Here is a 26,970-nt window from a genome sequence, read left to right as displayed (position 1 = left end):
GCAATTTAATTGTAATAACTTGCAGAAAAATAGAAACCATGTCCTGCAATCCTTTGAAACAGCACTACTATAATTACTGTATTTTTTTTAAACCGTAAATGTCATTGGCGGCCAGATGATTTACAGAAGGTAATTCTAAATACTTACAGTTTTGATAATTGTGTATCATAACACAAATCTAGTGATTTTAGGACAGAAGCAAACAGGCAATAAAAAGTAAATAAACAAAAAAACATCAGTGCCCATAAGATTCATCAACAAATCTCTATTATCCGAGGGAATCATTTAGTTTTCATTGGCACTTTGATCAAGTGGCACACAAATAAAAAAGTAACATTTTAGCCATCATTGGTATTAATTGGCTGTAATCAGTCAATGATCAATTTATATCAGCATATATTTGTAATTTAACCACCCAACATTTCGTATGTCGTAGTTACAAATAACACCCCTCAACCAGCTAAAACATTAAAATACTGTTGACACCGGAGACTATTCTGATGTAAAACAAGCACTTCAAGTTTTTACACTTTAAGTACACTTTGTTGAAATTACTTCTGTACTTTTGATGCAGGTATTTAGAATCTACAGACTATTTCTTACTGATCTAAATACTTTTTACACATTGAAATGTTGATCTATGCACATTTATCTGGACAGTTAGTATACTTCACATGTTTACAAGCATTTTAATAATAAAAAAAAGACAGAAAGAATCCCATTTAAAATATTTTATTGATAAACATACACTTGCTATAAAAGACAATGAACTGAGCTTTTCCTCTGAGCGATGAAGGCGCTGAGTTCAGATAGAAGCAACGACACACAAAGGACGGAGACATTCAGCTCAGACTCTGGGGAGGCAACACTTGTGTTAGAGGCAGACGAGGAGAGATTATAGGACATTGTGAAACTGTCATTATACGAGGGAATAATTAACCGGGGAAGCAGCAAATCACTTTGTGTCATTGGTTTAGCTCATGGGAGGGGGTGGAAGAGAACAGCAGGTGATTAGGAGATCCATTTAAAAATGTTTTTGCTGGTATGGAATTGTGCTTTAAGTTAAATCACACATTGCTTACATACCTATGCATGCATGATTTCAATCATACACACACACACAGACACACAAACATGAACACACACACAGACAGGTCCGTGTGAGTGTGAAATTACTCCTCCACATACATCCTCCCCCTGGCATTCTTTACATAAGGCACTGATTCCGATGCAGTCAGTCGATGAGAATAAAGAATGTCTAAAACATCCTAAAGGGAAAATATTCAAAAATCCAAAGAACAACAAGTAGATAATTATTAACATGCATTCTCATTCCTGTAAAATTAATTGTAAAGAAAGAAAGCTTGGGTGAGTTAGCCAGATTCCCATAACAATTCAAAAATATCATGATCAAAGGATGTACAACATACAAGAGGAAAGTTAAAGTTCAGCTGTTAAGATGATACGTACGTCAAACTCACACTACTGCATCTGAGCAATACTCACAATAACTTATATATATGTTCTTCTTTCATGCAAAACTGTAAACACAAAACCCCAAAATAATGAGAAGGTATGACGATGAGTAAGGCATTATAATGGTCAAGCTACTTCAGGTTATCCAACCCAAACCGGTCATGTGATCAGTGCAGAAGCAGTGGTTAATGGATCAAGACTTTGAGGCTGATGTCCAGCGGTTCAGCTTTTAGCGTAACATGTTAAGCTTGCGACAGAACTGAGCCTTATTTTAGCGTCTTAACTGTGCTATGTGTGGGTGTGCAAAGATCTAAACGCACTGATTTCTTGATTACATCCATGCTACACATATTACAATGTTAAAGTGTATACATGTGTACAGTTATTAAGCACAAACACACACACACTGTACTGTATGTGCATGTGATGATGGTCACGTAGTCCGCATATTAGTCCAGTTTTTCGCTCTCAGTAGAATCCATAAAGCTGATTGTGCATTTCTTCTCCAACCAATCACTGACGAGGACAATGGAGGAGGAGGATGAGGAGGAGGAGGAGGAGGGGGGGGTCCAGTTCAAATACAGGTCATCATAGTATGGTGGGCTGACCTCTGCCTGCATACAAACACATGGAAAGGTGTTAAAGTCTGCTCTCATAACTTCAATCATTGTTTGTTGGGTTATTAAATAACTGTTTGTTGGTCAGTCTCAGTTTGTCTGATCGTATTCTTGTTGGAGCCACTTCATTCGACTCTTGAAATAAGGTTGTTAAAATGATGTTGTCAGTTCGGCCTCTCACCCCATTTTATGAAGGGTCTAGTCCACAGTTAAGAGAGTTTCATTAATTAATAAAGATTAGAATATTTTTTTAGATGAGAGAAGGGGTCAGGCGTGTTATTATGAGGGCTAAGGTCGGTGGTACAAGAAGTACTCGTAAATTATACTTTAGAAAAAGTGGCAATACTATTCTGTGAAAATACTCAGAAAATACTCAGTTATAATAATATAATATAATATTCTACACAATTTTAAAAAAGAACATAAATAATTCAGCAAAATGTACTTAACTATGAATGATAAATATGTGAAACTCCATTCCAGGTTTTGAAATGATGAAGACCACCAGAAAGAAAAGAAAAAAAGAAAATACAGGTACCTGCCGCTACCTTTAAACACATGATTGACATTTCTGTTACTACTTCCACTATGTAATCATTCCTCTCTCTATGATGAACAGCTTCATGCCTGCCATGCCCTTTGCTGTGGGGTAAGAAGCTGGTTAAAGTCTAACACTCTTTAAAAAAAAGTATAACAATGTAGTTAATGGGGGGTCTCTTATGTCTATATACGTGTGTGTGTTGCTCTCTGTTTGTGCATGTCGTCTCACCCCGAGATGCAATATAGCACTCATGACAGCTCAGCAGTCCATTACGAATTCGTACATCAGTCCCAGCAGTGGCGTCACCCAGCTGCCCTTCACACGCTCCACACTGAGGAAGAGACATATAGTTGATTATCAACATTATACATGGAAAGGGTTGTTTTAGACAGGCTATGAAATGGTTAAATATGTCTCATATGAGAATTATATAATGGGAATTATGATGGCATCTCTTGTATGTTTTCACGTTACCCTGGACGTAATTGGGATGACCTCATGCTTTAGTAAACTTTGCACATCTTCGAAACCTTCATAGAGAAGCCAAGTGCTGCTTCTGTGTATAAAGTATAACGTTTTCTAAATAGCGTTTGTGTGTCTTAAAATAATACAGTACCTTGAAACACTGCATGTGGAAAAACAGTCCCAGTGTATCGATGATCATGGCAGCTCCTTTTTCCAGTGGTTGAGAACAACCTGAACACAGTCTCTTCCCACTAACACACCTATACACACACACACACACACACACACACACACACACACACACACACACACACACACACACACACACACACACACACACACACACACACACACAGACAAAGAGGAAAATGGAAATTAAAGCACAATAACTTCAATAAACAACAAAGCCTAACTTCTTTCAAACATGTTTGTAGTTGTGTACATGTGTGTTTGTATCACTACCTGCTGGGTGAGGGAGGCTGAGGTGATGAAGCAGACGGCTGCTGTTTGTTTATTACAGCGTCATGTGATTCAGACCTGAGGTGAAAAAAACATTAAATAATGTTCCTTTTAATACTTAATGGATCATCAATTAATGAACATTAGTTAAAGACTATGTATAAACTCTCACGCTGACACAACATTATCTTAGCATTGGAGCTAAATGTTAAACAGGAGTTAAGCAGTTTGCATTATCTCATAATTGTCACTCGTATCCACAGAGGCTGCTGATTTAGAGTTACATAAGCTTTTTTTGCTATAACTCACGGTTACGTCATACATTACTTTGATAGACTACTGAATTAGCTTGAATCCAGCTCCATATAAAATGCCACTTCACACCCACTTGATCAGCCCTCGAAAGAAGAACATTACGTGCTCACTTTAAATGGGATATATGGGAGAATCCTGAAATACAGATTGCATACCTTTTAGCAATATGTGCCTGGTTCAGCTGAGGGTTGCGGTCCAGAGAGGCCGTCTTCCACAGTTCTTGTTTCTTTAAAGTTTCACCATCACATGCAGGATCTGCAAACACACATAAGAAAATACTCTTTTATAACAGAAACTGCTGAGGATTACATGTTTGAACTGAGATTGAATGAGCTGTGCAAACACAAATGTGGACACCTGCTGTGTAACAGCGTGCATTTCAGCGTGATCTCACCCTGGAAAAAATGCAGCTTGGACGCATGCTGATCCTCGTTCCCTGTGGAGGTGCTTTGGCCGTTTTGCTGCGGAGCAACATTTCCCTGCGGAGCAACGTTTCCCTGCGGAGCAACATTTCCCTGCGGAGCAACATTTCCCTGCGGAGCAACGTTTCCCTGTTCTGTCTCGTTGTTTTCTGGAGCTGACGAAGTCGTCCCCGTCTGGCCCGACTGCTGGTTTAACAAAACCGTTGGATTTAAGGGTGTTACCGTCTCCTCTAGGATCCTTCTCTCCTGGAGGTTGTAGAAACCATTAAAAAGACACAACTCGTAAGACATACAAAAGCAGCGAGGGATGCTTTTGACTCCATGTGTGATTCTGCGTGTGATTGTACCTCTTCATTGTGTTTTCTCTCCTCCTCCTGCACTTCTACTTGTGCTCTCTCCCACTCCTTCTTCAGCTTCTCCTGTTCTCTCTGGTATTGCTCCTACAGAGAAACATTGTGCCAATGTCAAACACTGAATGCACAAAAAACACACATATGACACACATATATATATATATACATATATATATATATATATATATCTATATATATATATATATATATATATATATATATATATATATATATATATATATATATATATATATATATATAGATATATATATATATATACACACATCAAATACACCCTGTGTTTTTCCGCTTTCTGCTAAACATTCATGGTTCCATGCACATTAACGCCATTCCACCATTGTACCTGTAGGAGACGCTCCTGCTCCTGTTGCCAACTTTCCAGGCGTTTACGTTCCTCATTGGGGTCCCAGACCCAGTGATTAACACGTTTAGCCAAGTTCAACATGGGGGTCTCAATCTACCCAGACCCGACAGACAACCACGCATACACACACATGTATACGGACCAGAAGGACAGAAAGAGAGGAAAGGTGAGAGGACAAGTCTGACTACAGCGACTACAGGAGACGAAGGGTCGGGACAGGGTCCAATTTAAGAATGAGGGAGAAACAGAAAAAAAACAAGCAAGCTGGGGCTGCTGAGAAATACTCACAGTCACACTGCTCTCCTCAAGTCCCTCTGTGGTAGAGAAAGAAACACAAATATATGTATCAGAATAAGACCTTATTGGCTAAGTATGTGTACGAACACAAGGAATCTGACTCCGGGTTTAAGTTATTCTCAATGTACTTACGCACAGAGCAATTTACAGAAAGATAGAAATAGACATACAGCTAAAAACAATGATAACCAAACTGAAGAAAAATATATAAAAACTGTAAAGGTAAATTATACAGAATGTCTGCAGCAGAAATGATACTATACAAATACTATAATTTGTAGTTATACCTGTGACAGTAGGAGAATAGTCTTGCATCCTGTTTGGCGATGAAGCTGGCTGAGCCTTGTTTTCCTCCACTTGACTCTCAGATAACCCAGAAGTGCCGTTGACCTGAAAATCAAATTATTTAACCAAATGAATGAAACATGAACTGGCTAGTTGATCTATAATGAATTTGTCTCTATTTATAAAAAAATGAATGGATCTTTTACCAGTTTTTACCAGTTTAACGTCCAAAATATACCAGAGCTTTTTTCTTCAGGCAGTCGCTGGCTTCAGTTTATGTAAATACAATATTAAAATCCACCTGAAGAGACTCTACACTTTACATGAGGCATCCATCACTGTGAATAGCGTGAGAGTGTTTCAGGTCAGGCTCATATTTCTCCACTGTGAGTTGCAACTTCTACTCTCTTTTGGACGACATAAAGGTCCCCGATAAAGTCTGACTATTACAAAATATTCTTTATGTTCTTACATTTTTAGTTTTACATTAAGGAACCTGGCATCGGGTCTGTAACATGGCCATTTATGGTTGTGTGTAACATTGAATTTGTACTGATCGTTTTTTATGTATTTTTAATGTTTTATGTTTGAATTGTATCTATTGTTTCATACTACAGTGCAGAGTCTAATTTCCCCATGGGCACTTTAAATAATGTGCTTCGAAGACCAGAGTCAGCAGCTGAACTGCAGCCTTTTCATGCAAAGAGTAACTCAATTCACAACATATTTTTTTAACAGCACCCATGTCTGCTTTCAGTTTGTCCCCTGGGTTTCATTTTCCACTAACACTCATGAATGGTACGAATCATGTCTCAGGTGCCAAGGTTTTCCATGAACACTTGAATGCACCAGGATGGAGCATCAATGAGAACAATTCACACTTTTTTTCCATTCCTGTGCAGCGATAACACAACATTCACAGAGAGTAAATGTGATGGATCACCTTTCACAAGCTAATGTCACATTTCTACAGGTTGATCTTCATAATATTGAAAAGAACCGAAAAGCATGGCTTTCTGGATAGTTAGACAAATATATTTAACTCAAAAACATCATCTAAAAAATCTTGCATCCTTTTGAAATTGGTCTTCAGTAATATGAAGCATGCATTATTGATATCAAATGGACTAACCCAGAAGAAGCGTAAGCTTTTTATGTCTGTTAACCTGTCACTCGTGATATTACCTGTCCATTGCTTTGGATGTCCGGCTGATGTGGCTCCACATGTGTGAGCTCTGTCACAATAGTTGTTGTGATGGTACAGTTTCGGCCTCCGATCAGGGAGCTGATGGCAGAGCCTAAAGACGAGGTCGATCTTTCTGTCTGTGGTGGCGGCGTCTGCTCCACCGTCTCCTGGTAGGCGGGAATCTGCTCGGGGGGAACATCTTTCTCCGTCTTCTCTAAGGGAACGTCTTTCTGTGTCTTCTCCAAGGGAACGTCTTTCTGTGTCTTCTCCAAGGGAACGTCTTTCTGTGTCTTCTCTAATGGAACGTCTTTCTGTGTCTTCTCTGAGGGAACGTCTTTCTGTGTCTTCTCTAAGGGAACGTCTTTCTGTGTCTTCTCTAAGGGAACTTCTTCCTGTGTCTTCTCTAAGGGAACTTCTTTCTGTGTCTTCTCTGAGGGAACGTCTTTCTCCGTCGTCTTTGACAGATTGTCTTTCACTTCCGGTAGTGAGTGACGAGCAGAGGTAGGTGGATTGGAAACAGATAAATCCTCTGTCACCTCTCCATTCACTCGCACCAGCCCGTCCATCTGAGTGGGACAAACATATAGAAGTTAGGATTAGCCTATTTTGCTTGTTTAGTGAGAATAACACAAACTCATGGACGCCAATTTTATGATTGCAGGCCTTTTGAAGAAATTTGAAAAACATATAGCCTTCTCCAACTCAGTGGAGGTTTAAGGGATCAGTTGCAGCTCCTGTTGAATACATAATCTCCAATCACTTTGATTTATTATAGTTCTTTTTTTCTTCAATCCACAACATTATGAAATTAACAATGCAAACCAACACTGACAGGAATACAGGAAAAGTCAAATTAAATATAAACATAGGGAGCATGGTCGACCGCATGAGCAACGACCAGAGGCCAAAGATCTGGGAACAAGTATACTGTAAGTATACACGTATTTGTATTCATCCAACGTGTTAAGATAAAGTGGATCAAAGGTTTATCCTTCAATTAGGTTCTGAATCCTAACATGTTGTTCAGTCAGATGAGCACTGCTTCTTGTGGAGAAGCTATAAGATGCATTTCCTCTTTTTGAGAGAAGTTGATAATTGTTGCCACAACTGCCTAAGGTTGATATATTAGTAAACACCCCCTCAAACTGTATCCAGAGATTTAAAAACAGCATCCATGTCAAAGAGAAAGTTCTTAAATATAACAAACACCTCCTTCCATGGAAGCATGAGGTGGACATTGAGGTGGAACAGTGAGTATCAGATGATGCTGACTGCTGTGACTGATATTAAGCCCTCACCTTGACAGGTTTGTGTCCAGACTGTGCGCTCCTGGGCTGGCAGTAGGGCTTGGCTGCCAGCAGGGGGACGGGTCTGGTGGCTCCAGATGCAGGTGAGGGGAGTGAGTGTCCAGGCTGCCTGGTGTGAGGCGGCACATGTGCAGCCTGACTGTGTTTGGTTGGAGGCTTTGCATCTCCTGCAATCGGTTGTTTTTGTTGTGTGGTTGGAGTCGGTTTGGATCGAGGTTCATTCAGTTCTAGTGACTGACGTGGGAGCATTTCTGAGTTTGTCACAAAGCTGAGGGGTCTGCCAGCTGTTGGGCAGCTGGAGGAAACTGAAACTGATGTCTCTTGTTGAGCAGTTATATTTGTCTCCATCTCTTCTGGTTCTGTGTGCCTCCGGTCTTTTATAACATGTGGTTCTGGTTTGTGTGGAGGTTGTGATGTTTCATTCGTAGGTGTGGTCGTTTTGTGCTCCTTGTCCGCCTGGTGAAGGTCCTGTTTGGGATTTGCAGTGGATCTGGGCAGTTTTAGACTGTCAAGTGTTGCGTCACTGATGGTGAAGCGAAGAGCGTAGCGCTGTAAAACCATGGCGGCTTCCTCCGGAGTTGCAGCATTCCTGTAGGCGTCACACAACTCTACCTCTCTGCGCTCCCTAGAAAGAGAAGTAAGTAGAGAACAAAATGTATTTGGTATCTAGGTCGTGTTTATGACATTGTATGTTATAAAAGTGGCCAACTTTAAATACGTCTGTCTCATGTTAAGGGCAACATATAACACTACAAAGGGCCTCAATAGCATCCTTACTTCTCCTCCACGATCTCTTTATAGGTCTTAATGCTTTTCCTCTTGTTGCTGTCACTTCCCTCCTCTTTCATCCTTTTCTCCATCCTCTTCCTCTCTTCCTCTTTCTTGATCAGTTCCTGTGACGTGCTGCGACGGCGATTCTTCCAACGAGCCAACTCCTGTCACAGGTTTAAATATGTGCAGAGTTAAGTCAGGTTATTGCTGGTATTTCAATAAAATGCACATAATGTTTTCCCTTCTACGCTCCAAGTGGACCCCAAATGCTCAATTTAAATGTCATAAGTCTCTTACATTTTGCCAGTGGTCGTCATCTTCCTGAAAGTTGTTGTACTGTTCGTGCATTCGCTCATATCGTGATTGGCTCAGTGGCGGCAAGTGTTCCACCTCCTCCTCGTTAAGCATGTCACTCATGCTCACGCTCCTAGAGAGGAGAAAATATCTTAAATAATTAATGAATCACTTGACCCAACATGTTAACTTTGTCCAATTTTACTCTGTAAAACAGAAAATATTACATTTTAATTAATTATTTATTTAATATGATCACTTCAATGAATATAACACAAAATGTCAATCTAAATGAATAATACACATTCCATGATCAAAAAGGAACAAACAAAACCTGCTCCCCCTTTTCAAGATAGTCAATAGATGACGTAAACAAAGATGGTCTGACAACTTATTTCGAGAAATAAGAACACAACACAAGACATACTCAGACACAACTAATAACACTTCACACAAATATTACATTATCATTGTTATTATTATTGTTCAGTATATAGTGGATCGTAGTTGTGTGAGTGTTGCCGCTGACCTCAACAGTAACAACAACATGTTACTGTTTCCAGAAACTAATCACAAAGCAATTGAACAAGCAAACACAAGTATTCTGGCAAGGCAAAGACATTCATAGATTATTGTAATAAACTAGTATAAATCATTAATAAACAAACAAGCAAAATAATGCAAAAGAAAACTACATTAAAAGTAAAAGATGACAATAAAAATCTGGATGTTAGTAATGAATCATGACGGGGTAAACCACAGCAATGAGCACACGGTTAGTGTTTCGTATATTTATATATTATTGGACTGAACTCTTGAAATCAATATATCTCGTTGTCATGCAGAAACTCATCCAGGTTCGCACCAAAAGACTTACTCAGTGTCCTCAGACATAAAAGCAACTCGCCGACTCATCCTAAAACAATAACAGAATACAGTGCATGAGAGGAAGGAGTAGGCGAGGCAATGGGCAGCAGCATTCATGTCAAGGTCACACTTCAGATTTGACGGATAAATCTGAGCGGGGGTAGTGATGAAGACACAAAAAGAGCATCTCACATGATGGGAGGTAGATCATCATCATCCAGCCAGAAGGGTTTCCTTCGTGGCTCTTCGTTCACGTCCTTCTTTCTCTCCTCAACCTTTTCCTCAAGTCTTTCCTCCACACTCTGGTTTTCCAGCTCCGCCTCCACTTTACAAATCCGGGGTAGATGGGTGAGCGGCGGGGAGGAGAGGGGCTCGGTCTCACCTGTGACAGAGCTGTGAGGGGTTGTCATGCCTCCCTCTTGCTTTGTATCCTCCTCCTGCCGCTCCCTCGGCCCTGCACACTGAGGGAGGGTTGGGGCTTTGGAGAGCGGAGCCTGAGGTTCTGCTGCCACGGTAATGATGCTGTTAAATCCAGTGACAAGGCCAAGATTACCAGGAAATACAGCTCAACGGATAAATCAAGGCCGCATCGGAGACAACAGGAGACTGCAGCTGAGCTGATCGCTGGCTACGGGACATTTTCACGACGTTTTCACAACGTTGCACTTCCTAACACACAGCCAGCACGAGCTTAGAGCTTACAGTGTCTGTGGTATATTCTGCCCCGCCACAAAACAATGAAGGACAGTAGATTTGTGTTTGTGGTGTTTAAAGCTTTAACTGAAAAATTAAATGTATACAATTCTGTATGAGAAAGCAACATCTCTCTAGTTAGTAGTCCACAGATCTTACTGTGATCTGTTTTCATTGGAACTACTTTTTAATGAAGATAATGAATATGTGTAAGTCCCCATTCTGTAAGTGAGGTCAATATTACATTTCTGGAGTTCCCCTATTAACCAATTACCAAAATTGTTGAAAAATGATTTTCTTATGATTGTCAGCCCTTTTAATTTGTGTCTTGTTCTCGAGCAAACTATGAGAGAAGATTATATCTAAAAACTTGGGAAATGAAAGAAAAACTGTCTGGCTATATACCACTACAGGTAAGCACACAAAATGTTTGTTTTATGTTTAATATTTTAGTTTTTCATTTACTATTTTACAGGTCCATGCTTTCCCAATAATTTCCCTGGAAGGTTTTTGCAAAAAAACTATGTAATTTGGTATTTATTATATGAAAAATAAAGACAATTGGTACATTGCTAGTGTAACTTAGTTGTTGTCTATGTTATTCAGCAGGGATTTACACTTTAAACACAAAGATAATAGCTGATCACTCCATACTGAACTAAACAACCAAAGTCATGTCAAACAAAGCCAAGGTTGAACCTCAACAGCAAAACACCCCAGAAGACCAGATAAGTCCAAACCATGCACAACCTTTGTAAGCCATATGTGAACCAGAAGTTCAAGAATCGGAACACAACAGCAAATCAAAGTCAACAAGTATGTTCATATACAAATAATATAAATTAAACCACATCAAGCGTCCAGCTGCAGGCACTCAAACACGCTGGCATGGAATCAAAACAACAACACAGTCAAGTCAGGATCAACTGTAAATCCTCCACAGAGACGTAATAGAGTTAGTGCTACAGGACATTTCACTTGTAAACATAATCAAGTATTTCTTTGCCAGTAAAATAGGCGTTGTTAGTTGTAGTAGTTGGCCGACACCACAATGTCTTCATCATTCAAACACAGTCAAATACCTTTCAGTAGCCATCTTCTCTGTGAGTTTAGGTCTGTTGTGTAGCGGCTTCATTGCAGCCACCGGGGCGATGTTATATTTAACCGATCCGGGGACTGGCAGGAACCGGTTGATGGGCTGACTCGGTTTTTGGTACGATCCGGTCCTCCGAGCCATCATGTCGTCCTTCTCCAGGTCAGGCGCAGGCTCATTCTCATCATATTCATCCTCATCCTCATCTTCATATTCAAACTGGCTGTGAGACGTTGCTCGGATCACAGTCGTGTCTGGGTGAAGTTGAGGCTTTTCCATGGGAACCCTGGGGGGCTGTTGCTCCGCTCTATGAGAGAAACTCCTATGATTGAAATAACTAAACATCAAGCTGGAGAATCTCTTCGAGGATGCAAGCCACTCCGAGCGTGTTAGCGCCTTCTCAAACTGTTAGACACAAATATCTCAGCCCACCTGACGTTCAGTTTCTTGCTCCTGTCTGCCTGCACGTCCCTCTTGTTCCTCGGAGCAGCGTCAGTGGTGACCTCCCCTCCTGTGCAGCGCTTGGTGCTGGGCAGAGGCAGGAATTGGTTGTAAGTCACTGTAGCCGTGCTTTGTTTATGGAAAACTCCCGTCCTCCTCGCCATCATGTCATCTTTCTGAGGATCCGGAATCTTGTCCTCATCCTCCTCCCCCTCCTCCTCCTCCTCCTCTGTCCTCCGTTCATATTGACCCAGACCTGCGTCCATCTCAGCAGGAGTAGAGGGGCTTTCAGGGGTGCAGAATGGGAGGTCAGCTGAAGGAGGTGTGGTTTGATTGAGGTCAGCTCTGTCTACCTGGCTGTGAGAGCACCATATAAAGCTCAAAGTGCAGCCCCAGTTATGGATACTATAGTTTTAAAATCCAGGCACGAACATGCAGGTAAGCAGGTCAAGTGTGCAGAATACGGATCGCAAAGTAGGACACATTTAAAACGATAAGCCCTTCTTGCAGCAAATAAATAAAGGTAAGAAAAAACATGCAAATTTACAAAACAATAAATAAATTAAAAAAAGACTTGTGAAGATATTTTAAGCTTTTTGACCATCTGGAGGTTACCTCCAAATATAAAATGTTTCGATTTTGTACACACAGACATTACAGAAATGAGTGAATTGTGAACTTGCTACTATCATTAATTCACGGTATTGTCGGCGATGAGCAAATATCGGCTGACGTTTCTGCCCGGTCGATATATCAAGCTCTACTTGTCACAGCAGAATGTGCATGCATGCGTGTGTGACAGTGTGACTGTGTGTGTGTGTGTGTGTGTGTGTGTACCTTTGTTTCCTCAAAACTACAAGCAAATCAACACAATGCAGAGAGGTGCATTCAAACTACCTAATTTACTAATTCAAATAGGCCTGAAATGTAAAACATTCCACGAAACGACAGTGACAAGCAATCCAATTGAACCATTGAATTATTAATGGAACAGAAAGGGAGCGATTTATTCCTCAATACAGTCCACACTAATGCAATAGACTTTGGATTCAAGCCATTGTCAAGTCGCCTTATATTTGGCCTCCTCGTCCATACCTGCGTTCCCGCTCTGAAAGCTGGGAGCCCAGGCCAATGGTAGGCATGGCAACAGTTGCATTGGAAAGGAGTCGTCTTAGCAACTTCGTCTCCTCCCCTTCCCTTGACATGACTCTGTCTATTGGCTGCTCGATCTCAGTCACGCCCCCAAAGGTTACAACTTTGCTGTGACTTCGTCCAGCCTTTGCTGAATCGCTGAAAGGACTCCCATAATTTTTCTCCAGACAAGCTTGACACACAGGGACCGGGCTAGCCTCACTGTAGATACAATCTCACAAATGAAGACAGGCGCGCACACACACATACACACACCAACAGCCAGCAAAAGAGCAGTGGGAAATAAAGAGGGTGGAAAATCATGAGCAACCAGAGACAGAGGATCAGACTGTGAAGATAATGGAATGACGGGATGGAAATTATGAATCAGACAGGAAGTGTGGATGGACAGAAGAGGACAATGCATGGGGTTGTGTAGTTAAATCCCTTTCACACATACGTACATTCACAACACACACACACAGACCAAGCTTTTTTATCTACTCTAGGTAGCTACATATTCATGGTAACTGCAGCTCCTCTGGGAACACAAAAAACTCTTTATCCTATCTAATGACATCAACGCAGAGAGAGAGAAACAAAGCCGAAGCAGTGCTCAGAGCCAACAATCCCCTCTCTTTTGGTCACACACACATACACACACACACACACACACACACACACACACACACACACACACACACACACACACACACACACACACACAGAGGCCAATTCCCTGCTCTGTTTCAATGTCTGGCATAAAAGACTGAAGAGGCCTGAAGTGAACAATAGTGAGGAGAATAAACAAGCAGATGAGAACATGGGGAGCAAAAGAGAAAAGAAGAGCGGGGAAACTAAACCGAAGGAGATGTTTAGGTACTTACAAGAGGATACAAGAAACTAAAGACAAACAGCGCTGAGACTGATGAAATAATAACAAGTACAGGTAATTTAAATATTCTACTAAAGTGGCCTTAAATCTCTCTAAAGTAAACTTTATATATTTTGAAGTCTGTACAACTAATGAGCGTCTATTCACATTATGGATGAATAACCTCAAGATATTTTTTTTTATTACTGAATGAATCCATCATGTAAGCAAACTCTTACATTTAAGAAGTTAGACACAAAGATTGTTGGTCCTTTTTGCATAATAAATTACTTTAAAGTAATTTTAAGGTTAACATTTTGGAGAATACACTTATCTTCTCTCTCATTGATAGTTAGATGAGACGACCAATGTCATGTCAATTGTCCATTTAATATTATTTCAACTATGTATATTTGTGCTCTCAAACTAAAATTATAAATATTGTTATAACGTCATTTTTGATTCTGCAAGGTAACTGTTTGGTGTTTATTGTCAACAAGTTAGAATTAGTCTCAATGACAATGAAACAAATTAACAGATAGAAGTCAAAATAAAGTAAGACGGTGTTATGCTTTTATATTACTGTTATGTCTTGTATGGCCTCCTGTTACAAAATAGGCAACTGTGGCCGCAGTGATATTTTATTTAGAAATCGCTGTCACGGATAGCGTGAAGACACTTTCAGATAATGTGTAAATTCATTCAACAACATTCAGAAATAGGGTACCAAATTCCCCACTGTTTGATAAGGCTTACACAATATCTGGGTTCTTAATTCATATACAAATCTCTGCAGATTAAAGACCTTCTTCCTGCAATGATCTGCTTCAGACTGGAACTAAGACTAGAAGCACACACACTGCACATTTTCTCATTATGAAACACACACTTGACATACAGCAGCATTTAAGTGCTCTGTGCTGCATGTGTGCTGAAACAGAGAGAGAGTGTGTGTGTTGGGCACCTGGGTTCAGTCATCTTGAGTCTTTCCCACTTCTGCATATCTGCTTGGCTCATGGAGGCAGAAACCAAGCTCATTGGTCCGTCCCTCTGAGGGAGGGGCTTACTCTGAGCCCGCCTACGAGCCAAGTCATCCTTTTGCTTATTAGGGGTCGCCGTGACCTTCCCCTCTTCTTCCTCCCCATCCTCTCCATCCTCATGGCGAGGGGCGGAGTTTAGGAAGGGGTTGTCTCTGCGTGTAATGATGTCAGGGACCGCTTCTTTCTCACTGTCCATTCACAGAGCCAGTACAACGGCATCACGCGGCACAGATGTCACATCAAAGTGAAGCAAGCACACGTCAAACCACAAGTGACCACAACACCCAAAGAAGAAGAAAAAAGTAAGAGAATGGGAGAGAATTTGTATCAGTACGTTTTGGGAGAAAATGGAAGAAAAACGGCAACACACACACAAACAACCACTGGCTAACCTGATCTGCTTCTCCTGCAGTGTTTGCTGCGAGGCTCGTCTAATGCCTTCCCAGCGCTCTCGGTCTTTGCTGCTACATACAGGCTGGGGGACAAACTGATGCACCTTGGGAGCCACGGGGCTGCGATGGGCTCGTCTGGATGCCAGGTCGTCTCTACGAACATCCGGAACTTTCCGGGCCTCTGCCTCCTCTTCCACATCGGAGGAGGAGTCCCATGCAGATTTCTGAGAGCTCAAAAAGTCGTTATCGCAGCGAAGGATGATGTTTGGGGTTGGTGACCTCACTTCCTGTTCCTCCAGTATGGGAGGGCTGGGGTTGGAGACGGGATGGGGTGTCAAGGTAATGTCAGATTATGAAAGATCCATCGTTCGTAGCAACGTAGCGACATGCGGAGTTCGGATTTGACATTCGTGCACAAATATTGTGATATGGCAAGGCCCTTTTTATAGACTGTGTATAAGAAGTGCGGTTACATCAAAAAATACCACACCAATTTGGAAGTAAATCAAGGCCATTGAAACCTCTATTGTGATATTAATGACTGACGTGATTTGAACAAACATCTGCCGTTCGTTAAACACAGAAAAGTAGCGAGCAATTAGTCAGATCTGCAAACACACTCATCAATAAGCTAGATTGCTGAAAGATAGCTTCACAAACCAAAAGTCAAACCTCAGCACTCGTGTAAATGGAGCACCAGGCAAAGAAAACCCACAAACAAAATTACCATCAAAATGATCCGTTAGTGAACACGACCAAGACTGTCAAACCACGGCAGCAGCGGCTCTCATGCCCCTCCTCTCTGACCTGCTGAAGCGAACGGCAGCGGGGAGAACTTTGATTCCTGTCTTCTCCAACTTCTGCAGCCTCTTCTGATCCAACACTTCCTGAGTCACCTTCTCCTCTTCCTGTTTTAGTCTTTCCGCATTATTCTCAGGCGCCCAAGTGACAGTCTTGGGAGTTTTGTATTGAAGTCCGGTTCTCTTGCACTGCTCTGAAGCGGCTTGAGTGTGACTGGGGAACGATGTGTAATGGCATGAAAATATTAGGGATGAGGATGTCTGTGTGTCTCGTGTGATTTACCTTTTCCTTCAGCTCAATATCTAGATTTTTTTTCCATTGCAGCACAAAGTAACAAGGGTACAAAATGCATAGTTTGCATCCGAGTTATTCAAAGCACTGATTTGTTGGTCATTACCTTCGCTGCTCTCCTTCCTCTGCGTGTGGTTTTCGCCGTGGAGTCGGGATGTAGGAGCTGGCGTTGGTTCGGTTGGGAAGAAACTGGTTAAAGGGAATGGAGCCCCTGGATTCACTGCTGGCAGTCCGTCTGGCCAACATGTCATCCTTCCGCACATCTGGCCTCCTGCTGGGAGCATCAGCCTCCGAGTCGCTGCCTCGCCCTGGGCAAAGAGCAATGGAGCATAATAGAGAATTAAAGAAGGTTAGAAAGTATGTCAGGGGTTATTTTAATTGGTCCTTGCATAATAACCTCTGCAAACGATATTCAAGATCATTATTAGTAGCACCATTTTGTTCACAATATCTCCAATGCTACAAATGTGTTCCATGTCAGTAAGGACAAAAAAAACGTTGAAATGGGACGTGACATATTCATCTCAAATTTCGAGACACTTTTAAGCATTTTTGGCATTTACAATGACACCACATGGTGAAATCAGCTCTGTATTCAGATAGGAAAGAAGAGCACTTATTTTAAACAAGCTGCAAGGTTAGTTAAACTTATTTGAAAGAGATTGAAGGATTATTATCAACACAGTGTTCCCACTTTCAGTTTAACCTCATAATAAAGAAGCTTAGATATTTGGCTAAACTGTCGGCTTGTTACAACCAGTCGGATTTGTCCCCAAATCTCAGCAACTACTTTTGGTGACAAATATAAATACTGACCAAATGAAGTTATATTAAACCAGAATAATTATATAAATGTAGATGCAACACTATTCTCTTACTATCTGTTACAAGGTTATTGTGCATAAATTGTGTGCAAACACACAGACAGACAGAATAAGACAAACTGTCTCCCGTGTCTTTCTTTCTAGTTGGGTAATAAATATTATTTTGTAAGGCAGCACACTTTCTCTGTGGCCTCTTGGGAATGTGGATGAATAAATCTATTCCCAGCTCTGGAATAGTGTTTTTCTTGTCACCCTGCAGCACGCATATTATACTGTCAGCATAAAAGATACAAACAGGATGCCTGTGATACTCCCCTCAAACACACACACACACACACAAAGACTGACATACGACAGGCAGGATGTTGACCTCAGCCAGGTCCAAATCTCTAGTGATTGCTACTCAGACCAACAGCTGCTACATCTGGGGCACACGCACATGCACACACACGCACACACACACACACGTTCAGCTGTTGTCCACAGCCCGCCTGACTGGACATAATATACAAAGGTTAAAACCCCAACATGTTAGAGACCAGCAGTTAGACTATTTATGGATGAGTGAGTGGGTTTTGTGTTGCTGCTTTAAAAGGATTTTTTTTGGGAAATAGGCTTATTTGCATTCTTTGCATCCGATGAGAAGATGGGGCTAGCTTAGCTTAGCATAGTGACTGGAAGCTCTCTCTGATGTTCAGAATGTTTTATTTTTGCTACTTGGGAGGCATTTATCAGAACCAACCATCACCGTTGCCTCGATTCACCACATCAGGAGAAGGGCTGTGCTGTGAGCGAGAGCCAAAGGAGTCCAGACTGTCAAAAACAAAAGCAAACCGATTTTGAAAAACATGATTACTGTTCAACAGTGGAAAATCACATGAGGGTTTTGTATCGATGGGTTTGAATCGAGTTACTAAAATGTAGCCTGTGCGTACACACATTTGGGTACATGTGTGTGTCTTGACAGACGTCTCTCACCTGTCTAGGGAGCTGTCGCGAGTGTGTCGTGGTGGAGACAGAGAATCACTCCTCTCGGAGTCCCAGCAGTCGTAGCCGCTGTCCCTAACGCTGCGCTTTTGTGAACTGTCGCCTCCTTCCTCACTCTCCTACAAAAAAACACACATCAGGAAAATACATGGGGAAAAAAGACAACAATGACGACAATGGTTTGAGAAATTGATTGGAAAGGAACAAAGGAAACAAAAGAAAAAGTGGTCTTGTTTGAATAGGCCAATTGATCAAATAGATAAAAATGTGCAGAGCCACTCTTCTTTCTCAACTCCTATATCCTGTTTCTGTTTTCTGTCTCTCCCTGAAATAGGAGTAGCTGTGGTGCAACAAAAACAAAAAATGTGTTTGTGTCCTGTCTCTCCTGCCCCCCAACAAAGACAGGAAACTAACAAATCCACCCCCTACACCTCCTCCACACTGCTATCTGTCTCTCGGTCTCTCCCTCTCCTCCCCCGTCCTCGCTCTGTGCTCTTCACTGTGTTCACTCACCACCTTCATTTGAGCAAGAAGCCCTTCAAACTCCTTGAGGTTGAGCGTAGGGCCACTGTAGGAGGCACAGCCGCTGGCAGCCTTCCCAAGCCAGAACACAGTGTTCAGCACCTGAGAAACACAGATTCAGGGGTTTCATGTATATTCATAAAGGCTAACACATTAGCATAGAAGATAAAGCCAGAAAATTAAATGAAAGGACAATAATTACTCACGTTTTTTATTTTGCGGTTGCAGTCAGAGTTACTGATGAGAGAGAGAGAGACGTGTGTTACTGTCGTGAGAACTTCATTAAAATGTACATAAACGGGACTAAAAAGCCAGACTATTTACTTGAGGTTAGCTCGAATGGAAGTGTCCTGCAAGTCCCCGGGGTCAAACAGCTGGGAGCCCTTCAGGCCAAACTCCTCGCAGCCCCGCAGGAAGACTGACAGGTTGTCCTACGAGAGGGACAACAGGGGACCACAGTCAGAGTTTGTCACTTTGATGAAGTAGCTGGTTTACAGGGATGAATGTCACACTCCAGTGTCTTCTTACCAGCCCGGCGATGGGGGTGGGCAGTCTGTTGATCTTCTTGACCAGCCCTGGTTTGATTGCACTCAGCAGCCTGAGTGGAGGAGGGGAGAAGCAGAGATTTATTGAGTCTTAGAGGAGGTTATGCATGCTATTGCGACTTTAGACATCAAAAACTGAGTGGAGGTGATGTCAGAGGCTTACTCGCATAACAGGATGCCGTTCTCCAATCCGCTGCGGAAGTCCTTGTCTCCAAAGCTCTTCCCCGTAACAGCCTGGAGGACGGGAAGAGACAGATGTAAAGGAGGTGAAATGGAACTATGGCTGCAACGGACCATTATTTTTATAAAATAGATTAATCTGTTGGTTATTTTCTGGTTCAATCAAAACATTGTTTTTAAAATATTTTGTTTATTTTATCTATTGCTAAATTCGATGAAAAATGAATCATTATTGACAATTGATTAATTATTGAAGTCATTTATCCCACAGAAATGCCAAATATTTTCTGGTTCCAGCTTCTCAAATGTGAAGATTTGCATTTTGTAACATTGTAAAGTGAATTATTTTGGGCTCCTGGCATCACAAGATGCTGCTTTCTGACATTTATGAGTTTAAAGGAGGAAATAAGTAATTAAAAAAAGAATCAACTGATTATATGCAGCCATAATGCGATTGCTATAATTCACAGATAAGTATTAAGCATAAAAGTGATTGAAGTCTGTTGAAATGTGCCCCCACTGTGTCCCTGACAGAGGAACCTGCTGCTGCCCGGTTCACCCATCCCCCAACATTTTTTGCTTCAGTAGAAACTAAATTAGAGTGACGCCAAGCCACTGACACACTGCTCTGTGCCCTCATTCCATTTCCCCTGATTTAGATGCACACAGTCTTAGCCCGAGCGAACGACAACCTCAGTCCTCCAACCTGGACTCCAATTCTATCCTGCACAAGCGGGAGAGGAGGAGGAAGCTAACATTGACAAACTACCGCAACACCAACCCACACACATGCACAGCTTTCTAGAGCGGTTGTGTAACCAGCAGCCTTAGGTGAATGGAAGAAAAGAGAGATTTGACTCTTTGGACTTCTAATCCAGATTAGCGTGGATTATAGTTAGCACCACTGTTAACTGCAGGCACACTCTCTACTGATCATGTGCTCCTATACATCCACCCACAAAAACACCTAGATTTACTCTGAGCCAATATGCAAAAATGTGTCTGCAACTGACAAAAATTATAATCTGACGATACTTTGACAGCACAATACTTGAGTCTTTTTGCTTATTTGCTTTATCAGTCTTCAAGCGCTATTTATGATTAATTTCCATTTATCTATGTACAGTTCTGAGATGAACACACACACACACACACACACACACACACACACACACACACACACACACACACACAGTGCATCTGCAGCTATGAAAATAGCCTATTGTTTTATAGTTATGTGAGTGCTAACCAGATGTTTCCTATTGTCATCTTTTTCTTTTTCTCATCTTTCATCACACTGTTGTACACACACACACACACACACACACACACACACACACACACACACACACACACACACACACAGGCATATGTCATGTTTATTAAGGTTTGACTCCATGTCTTTGAAACATTTACAGCATGGTCATGCATAATTGATGGATAAAGGAGAGTACTGTATTGAAGGAGAGCAGGACAAATGTGTTTGTGTTTTGTGTAGGTAGTGTGTGTGAGTGTGGGATGCCGGACACAGACAGTGGGTGGCGGGTGGAGGTGGTTAACGAGTGGTTATGTGAAAAACGCTGACACAGAAAAACAGTAATTAGACACTGCGACTGATGTGAGCATACATGTTTTGGATGAAAAAGTCTAGAAAGTTTAGGCAGAGGCAAAAAGATTGTGTGTGTTAATGTAAAAAAGAGAGACAGCGCTTGTATGTGTGTGAAGTGACCATCCATATTCTGCTACAAAGACCAAGCCAAAGGCCTTGGGGGTATTTCAACGCCAGCAACGGTAACTCGACCCTCCCTCGCTTCCTCTGTCCCCACAGTGGACTGCTCTGCTCAGTCTGGGTGAATGGCAGCAGCAGCTACCGTTTAAACCCCGAGCTGAGACTGTGTGGGAGCAGAGGAGAAGCAGAAGTAGGCTAAAATACCCTGTACTTCCTTTTCATACTGCTGTAAAAAAAAATGTGGAAAGAATGAGAGGCTAGAAAAACAGAAAGTAGTAGAGGAGAAAAATATGCAGTATATCAAGTTAGAGGTCTATTTTTTCACAATAATGTGCTGTAATGCATAAAACAGACAAAAAAGGATTTGGGTCATAATAATATGGGGCCCTGCAGCTGCAGTTGACACAGTTTTTGTTTGTCTATCATGGGGACAGTCGGGCCTCCTGAGTTGACCCTAAGTGTATGTGTTACCATAACCATTAGAGTCACAGAGATAAGCATCTATTTTAAGATGAATACAGTGTTTAACAATAGTGTATGTTGTTAAGATATTGACAGACTCTTATAACACTTTGGATAAAACATGGTAAGTTAACTTCCTGGTAAAAGAAAAGACCTTTCACATGTTTCTGAAGTTGGGACTGATTTAGGACTGGTTTGGGACTGTTTTCCATGCTTGGCTCAGTGATGTTGATGCTAAATTGAACCCTGAACTGCCTGAACGTACTTCCAGTAAAGCCAGTTGATGGAGATGTTAAGAGTTAGAGCCCCAGTGTGGTGCACAGACCGCCAAGTGAGGCTTGTGTTTTCATTCATGGTGTTACAGAAGCATTAGTCTTTCTATAACGTTATCACGTGCTGTCGGCACTAATGGACTAAAGTGACATACAGAGAAGATAAGAAGACAGAAAAGGGGGGGACTGAAAGAGAAAGACCGAGATTTAAAGTCATAATCCAGATCAAGAATGAGTTTAATCTGGATCAGAGTAATTAACCAGAGTGACTCGACACTAGAAAATATCTCTTCAGCTGCCGACACTTGATATTTGTTCATAATGAGGAGCAAAAACACCTCCTCTGTGTAATCCAAGCACACTTATTGAACAACATATCTTATCCTATGTAGTATGACATCAACATATTTGTAGCTGTTAGCTGTACATTTTTAGTTATTGTTATTTGTTGTGAAATCTGTAATTTACCTCTGAGATTTTGTGCAATTCAAGTAAATTTAAGTACCAAAGTACCAATTTGAATAAATGATTTCACTCTGTATGCATTGCATCCTAAATAGAGTCCAGTTTAGTGCACTACTTCTTTTGCTCACAGCTCAATCAAAGTTGGAACAACACAAACTAATGCTGCTTGAAAATTCTGCACAATGCAAATCAGAGTCAGTCCATTATGTATCATAATACAGCACATTATAACCAACCCTTCTCCATTTGTCTGCAGCATTCTAGTGCTTGACCAAGCGTGTAGATGTCTGTGGCAATCTCCGACTATTCTAGCTTCCCACAAACTTTCTTGAGGCATGAAAGACGTCTCTGCCAACAGCAAATTTGTGTCTTCATCATTATGTTCACATTCTTTCAGTATAAACAGTATTTGATGGATGGAAAATCCCATGAATCCCTGCTCCCACACTCTCTTGTGCAGACACAGCTGGCCGTCTGCGACCATTGGAGTTAATCTGCTTCGGACAGACAGCTGTGACATCTGGCACGCACTCACACGCAAACACAGACACACATTCTTTCATTTATTCCCTGCGTGACAGACGCCCAACTCTTGCTATGTACTGTATGCCATGCCGGTGACCGCAGAGGTTAACTACTGTCACTAAAGTTAACTTTGTGTTTCTCTAGCCTGTGCAGCTTTAAACTGCTCAACGTCACATCCAACAGGTGTAAAGCACATTTGATGGTGTGCATCAGCCCTGAGACGGTCTAATCCCGCCTTGTCTCGTTTTTTAAACAGATATAAAGGTCTCGTCTGTGCCAGTCTTATTTCCTGATGGGGTCATGTGGTGATATATAGCCTACTGCTCTACTGCCCCCCTAGAAACAGTGACACCTGAGAGCCTGCCCATGTTATGTTCCCATAGTGACCAGTGTCACCCAATCGGGGAGTGTCTGAGGAGTGTGTGAGCAGTATCATGCATAGCTGATTGGCATGTGTGTGTGCGTGTGTGTGTGTGTGTGTGTGTGCGCATACACTTTGCATACTCTTACAGACAAGGCAACACACATATGCAGGCTGAAAATGCTGCATGGAGTGTAGTGTGGCACGGCTAACCCTGAATCATCCCCACCTGTGAGAGTGCATAAATACAACACTAGAAATAGACCGGACTGAAAATAACTGGAGAATTAGGAGGCAGGAAGACGACAAAACAAGAGGGACAGCGAGCAAAGACACTGCAGGAGAGATTAAGACTTAGAGGCCAGCATTAACCTAGACTACGCTGGTTGTGCTCACTACTGATGTTACATAGCAGCTTTTAAGTACAGAGCAAAACGTGTCCACTGCACTCAGTATCAAAACGTGTCTATAATTGTAAGTTGAAGCCATTTTTGTAGTACCTAAAAAAAAAAAATCATTGTGTGCGAATGCCTAGATGTATTAAGTTCAACTGTACTGATTGATTTAGAAATAAGTTTGAGTTATCCATAGGTGCAAAAGTAGATTTGAGTATATTGGGTTCCAGAAAAACGAGGCTCAAATAATAGAACAAGACATTAAAGAGTCAAGCTAGCTTTTGTTTTTGACTCCAGCTATATTTCTTTCTTGTAAATATTTGTAAAAACGCTTTGGAAAAAAGATGGTTGTAACGATATTTAACGGGAGTTTGGAGTAATGATGTCAGAAACAGAAACAAAGCCACAATGCTCGCAGAATTTTTTGTCTTGTTCACTTATTCTATGATCGCATATTGCTCAATCTAAATCATTCCTTTGCTAATTTAAGACTTTTAGGATGGATGCGTGGACACAACACACTCCTGCTTTTAACTTTAAAGGTCATAGGAAAGGGCTCTATTTCTTTGAGATGTGTGAGAATTACTAAAAGCCTTGCTGATAACTTAATCCTTCAAACTGGAATACATACGCAATCTTTTGTCATCCTCTTTTGTGATTGAGGCCACAAGTATGACAAGTATGAGAATAAGAGACATCTAACCTCAACATCATTCATCGAAGGGGTAACTGTGCATATTAATATCTCTAAAGCCACATAAATAGGCCATTACTCTCCACAGACGGAATTTTTTCTCTCCATAAATGCTGATAATTTAAGATTTTCTTGCACTGTATTTGGGACACTGACGGATCTAAATTGGGTGGATGGGAAACGAATGATCTACTTATGTGGCCTCAGGAATCTTAAAAGTAATCATGGAGGGAAGATGGCGAACCATTTAACTTTGACAGACAGATAAATGAAAGAAAACCACCCCTCTCCAGTGGATGCTCATGTCTACTGGTTGGGACCAGTTCAGCCAAAACATGTTTAATTTCTTGTTATGTTCAAATATTGTTTAGAGGCCTAAAGAGGTAACACTTTACAGCACATTCCTTTCCTGTCCTCTTAATAATTTTAACTATGTATTTGTCAACACCTTGTGTCCTTACTTACCCCAGGTTGAAAACAACTGCTATAAACAGTATAGCATCTTTAAAACTGGTTGGATGCATGTTCAATCTTTAATTTGATTTCAGTCTCACCAGAATAGTGATTCAGATCAATTAACATATCTGTTTACATAATCAATCTTTAATCAGTTTTGTTGGTTTGTTTGTTTTTGCTTGTCTTAACCCGTCTGTCATCTTCACTACTTCTCTAACAATGTAAATACGCCTTTTAACTCAGTTTTTCTTTCACCACAATAATTCTAATTGGATGTCAGGACTGTTTACAGTCCAGCATTTACTTTTAGATTTGTCTATTATCTATCCATCTTCTATCTCTCTATCTACCCCTGCCTGGGGGAGTCCTGTGAAAACACAGCCAAGGTGTGAAGTTAAAGCCCAAACTTTCACATCAAAGTTAATTGTGTTGTCCATCCAAGCCTTTATTTCTTTCTCTCAAAAATCTGAGTTGGCAGGGCACAGAGAATAAATAGGTCATAACGCAGCTCCACGGGCGAAATCATGATTCACCACTCAGGCTTATAGAGAGGCGTTTTTTTTATTATTTATTATATCCGAGCAGATGATGGTGGAAAAGCGATGCAGCAAACCACAACATGATAATCTCATCCGATGCGAACAGCGACTGCTAGGGCCTCGTGCGTGAACGTTGGCCCGGTTTCATTACCATGGCAACCGGAATCCCCTCACGCGCAAAGATGGGGGCGTCACACCTTTTAGCAAGTAAAAAGATCTTCATGGATAATAAACACACGTAACATTAATGACTACTGTGAGAGATTTGCATGCATGTTTTTGTTTTTGTTTATCTTGGTCAGTGTTTAAAGTCCCACCCCCCTCAGTGCTCCTGTGTGTGTTAATTAACACCAAGAGCCACACATGTGTTAAAACTTTTGACACACACGTTTGTCCGCGCGCCGCACAGCCGTTGTCCCTCACGGTAACCGGACACTGCATCGTCCCTACGAGAGGTGACGATATGCACGTATTTGTATCCGCCGGTGTGGTGCGTTTGTGTGCCGCCTCCCCCTGAGCGGTCACTTCACTTACCTCTATCCATTTCTGAGCCTCCAAACAGGCCGGTTCGGGAAGGTTCGGCCCCGGCTCGTCCCTCGGCGAAGCATTCGGGACATCTCGACCTGCAGCGGGGCTGGCCATCTCCGGGCAGGCCGTTTACCGATGACTAGTGTGTGAGTGTGTGTGTGTGTTTGTCGGACGGCGATGGACGGTGATACGTGATAAGACGTGTTGGTGGTTCTCCCCCTACTCCCGTTATCCTCTCCTCTCCTCGCTGTAAACAGTCAACCTCCACGCGCACCAGTCAGTGCGTTGTGTAGCTCTCTCGTGCTCCAAGCAAGTCCTGCTCAAAAGGAGGTGTAGAAAGAGGGAAAAAAGCAAAGAAAAAAAGAAGCAGCAAGCTTGTCGCGAGCCCGTCACTGCAACACGAGCCACGAGCTAAAAATAATGATTCTTGTACGCAGCCGGACTGCGCGAGGCTGCCGCCGCGCATTTTGTTAGACGTGCACGCGCAGGCAGGAATCTATGCGGGGGAGGTCGAGAGGGGTAGAAAGAGATAGAAAAGATAGGAGAGAGAGCGAAGGATAGGGGAGCTAGTAAGTCCACAGAGGCCACAAAGAAATGTCCATATCCACCAAAAAGTCTGAAAGGTTTAATTTTTCAACATTTTATTTGTTCAGTTAATTCTCCTCAGGGCTGTTGATGAACAAACACGAA

General features: G+C 41.7%; 1 protein-coding gene across 1 annotated transcript; it reads right to left on the bottom strand.

Annotated features, from left to right (window-relative positions):
- Positions 1 to 722: 722 nt before the first annotated feature.
- Positions 723 to 26,394, bottom strand: LOC306738509 (uncharacterized protein; the record flags this gene model as incomplete). Its single annotated transcript, XM_079220370.1, has 30 exons — positions 723 to 2,090; positions 2,863 to 2,965; positions 3,251 to 3,359; positions 3,562 to 3,636; positions 4,029 to 4,128; positions 4,268 to 4,541; positions 4,643 to 4,735; positions 5,013 to 5,126; positions 5,322 to 5,347; positions 5,618 to 5,720; positions 6,801 to 7,367; positions 8,100 to 8,733; positions 8,886 to 9,043; positions 9,177 to 9,306; positions 10,051 to 10,089; positions 10,233 to 10,562; positions 11,816 to 12,133; positions 12,259 to 12,624; positions 13,363 to 13,620; positions 15,237 to 15,420; positions 15,694 to 16,013; positions 16,903 to 17,104; positions 18,363 to 18,433; positions 18,599 to 18,726; positions 19,121 to 19,231; positions 19,336 to 19,366; positions 19,454 to 19,560; positions 19,658 to 19,727; positions 19,838 to 19,908; positions 26,287 to 26,394. The coding sequence occupies 30 exons, from the start codon at positions 26,392 to 26,394 to the stop codon at positions 2,065 to 2,067; spliced, it is 5,226 nt and encodes a 1,741-aa protein (XP_079076496.1). The 3' UTR covers positions 723 to 2,064.
- Positions 26,395 to 26,970: the final 576 nt, after the last annotated feature.

Source organism: Taurulus bubalis (assembly GCF_910589615.1).
Source record: "Taurulus bubalis genome assembly, chromosome: 6".
In the NCBI taxonomy this organism is placed as follows: Eukaryota; Metazoa; Chordata; class Actinopteri; order Perciformes; family Cottidae; genus Taurulus; species Taurulus bubalis.
This window is presented reverse-complemented; position numbering and strand designations above follow the sequence as displayed.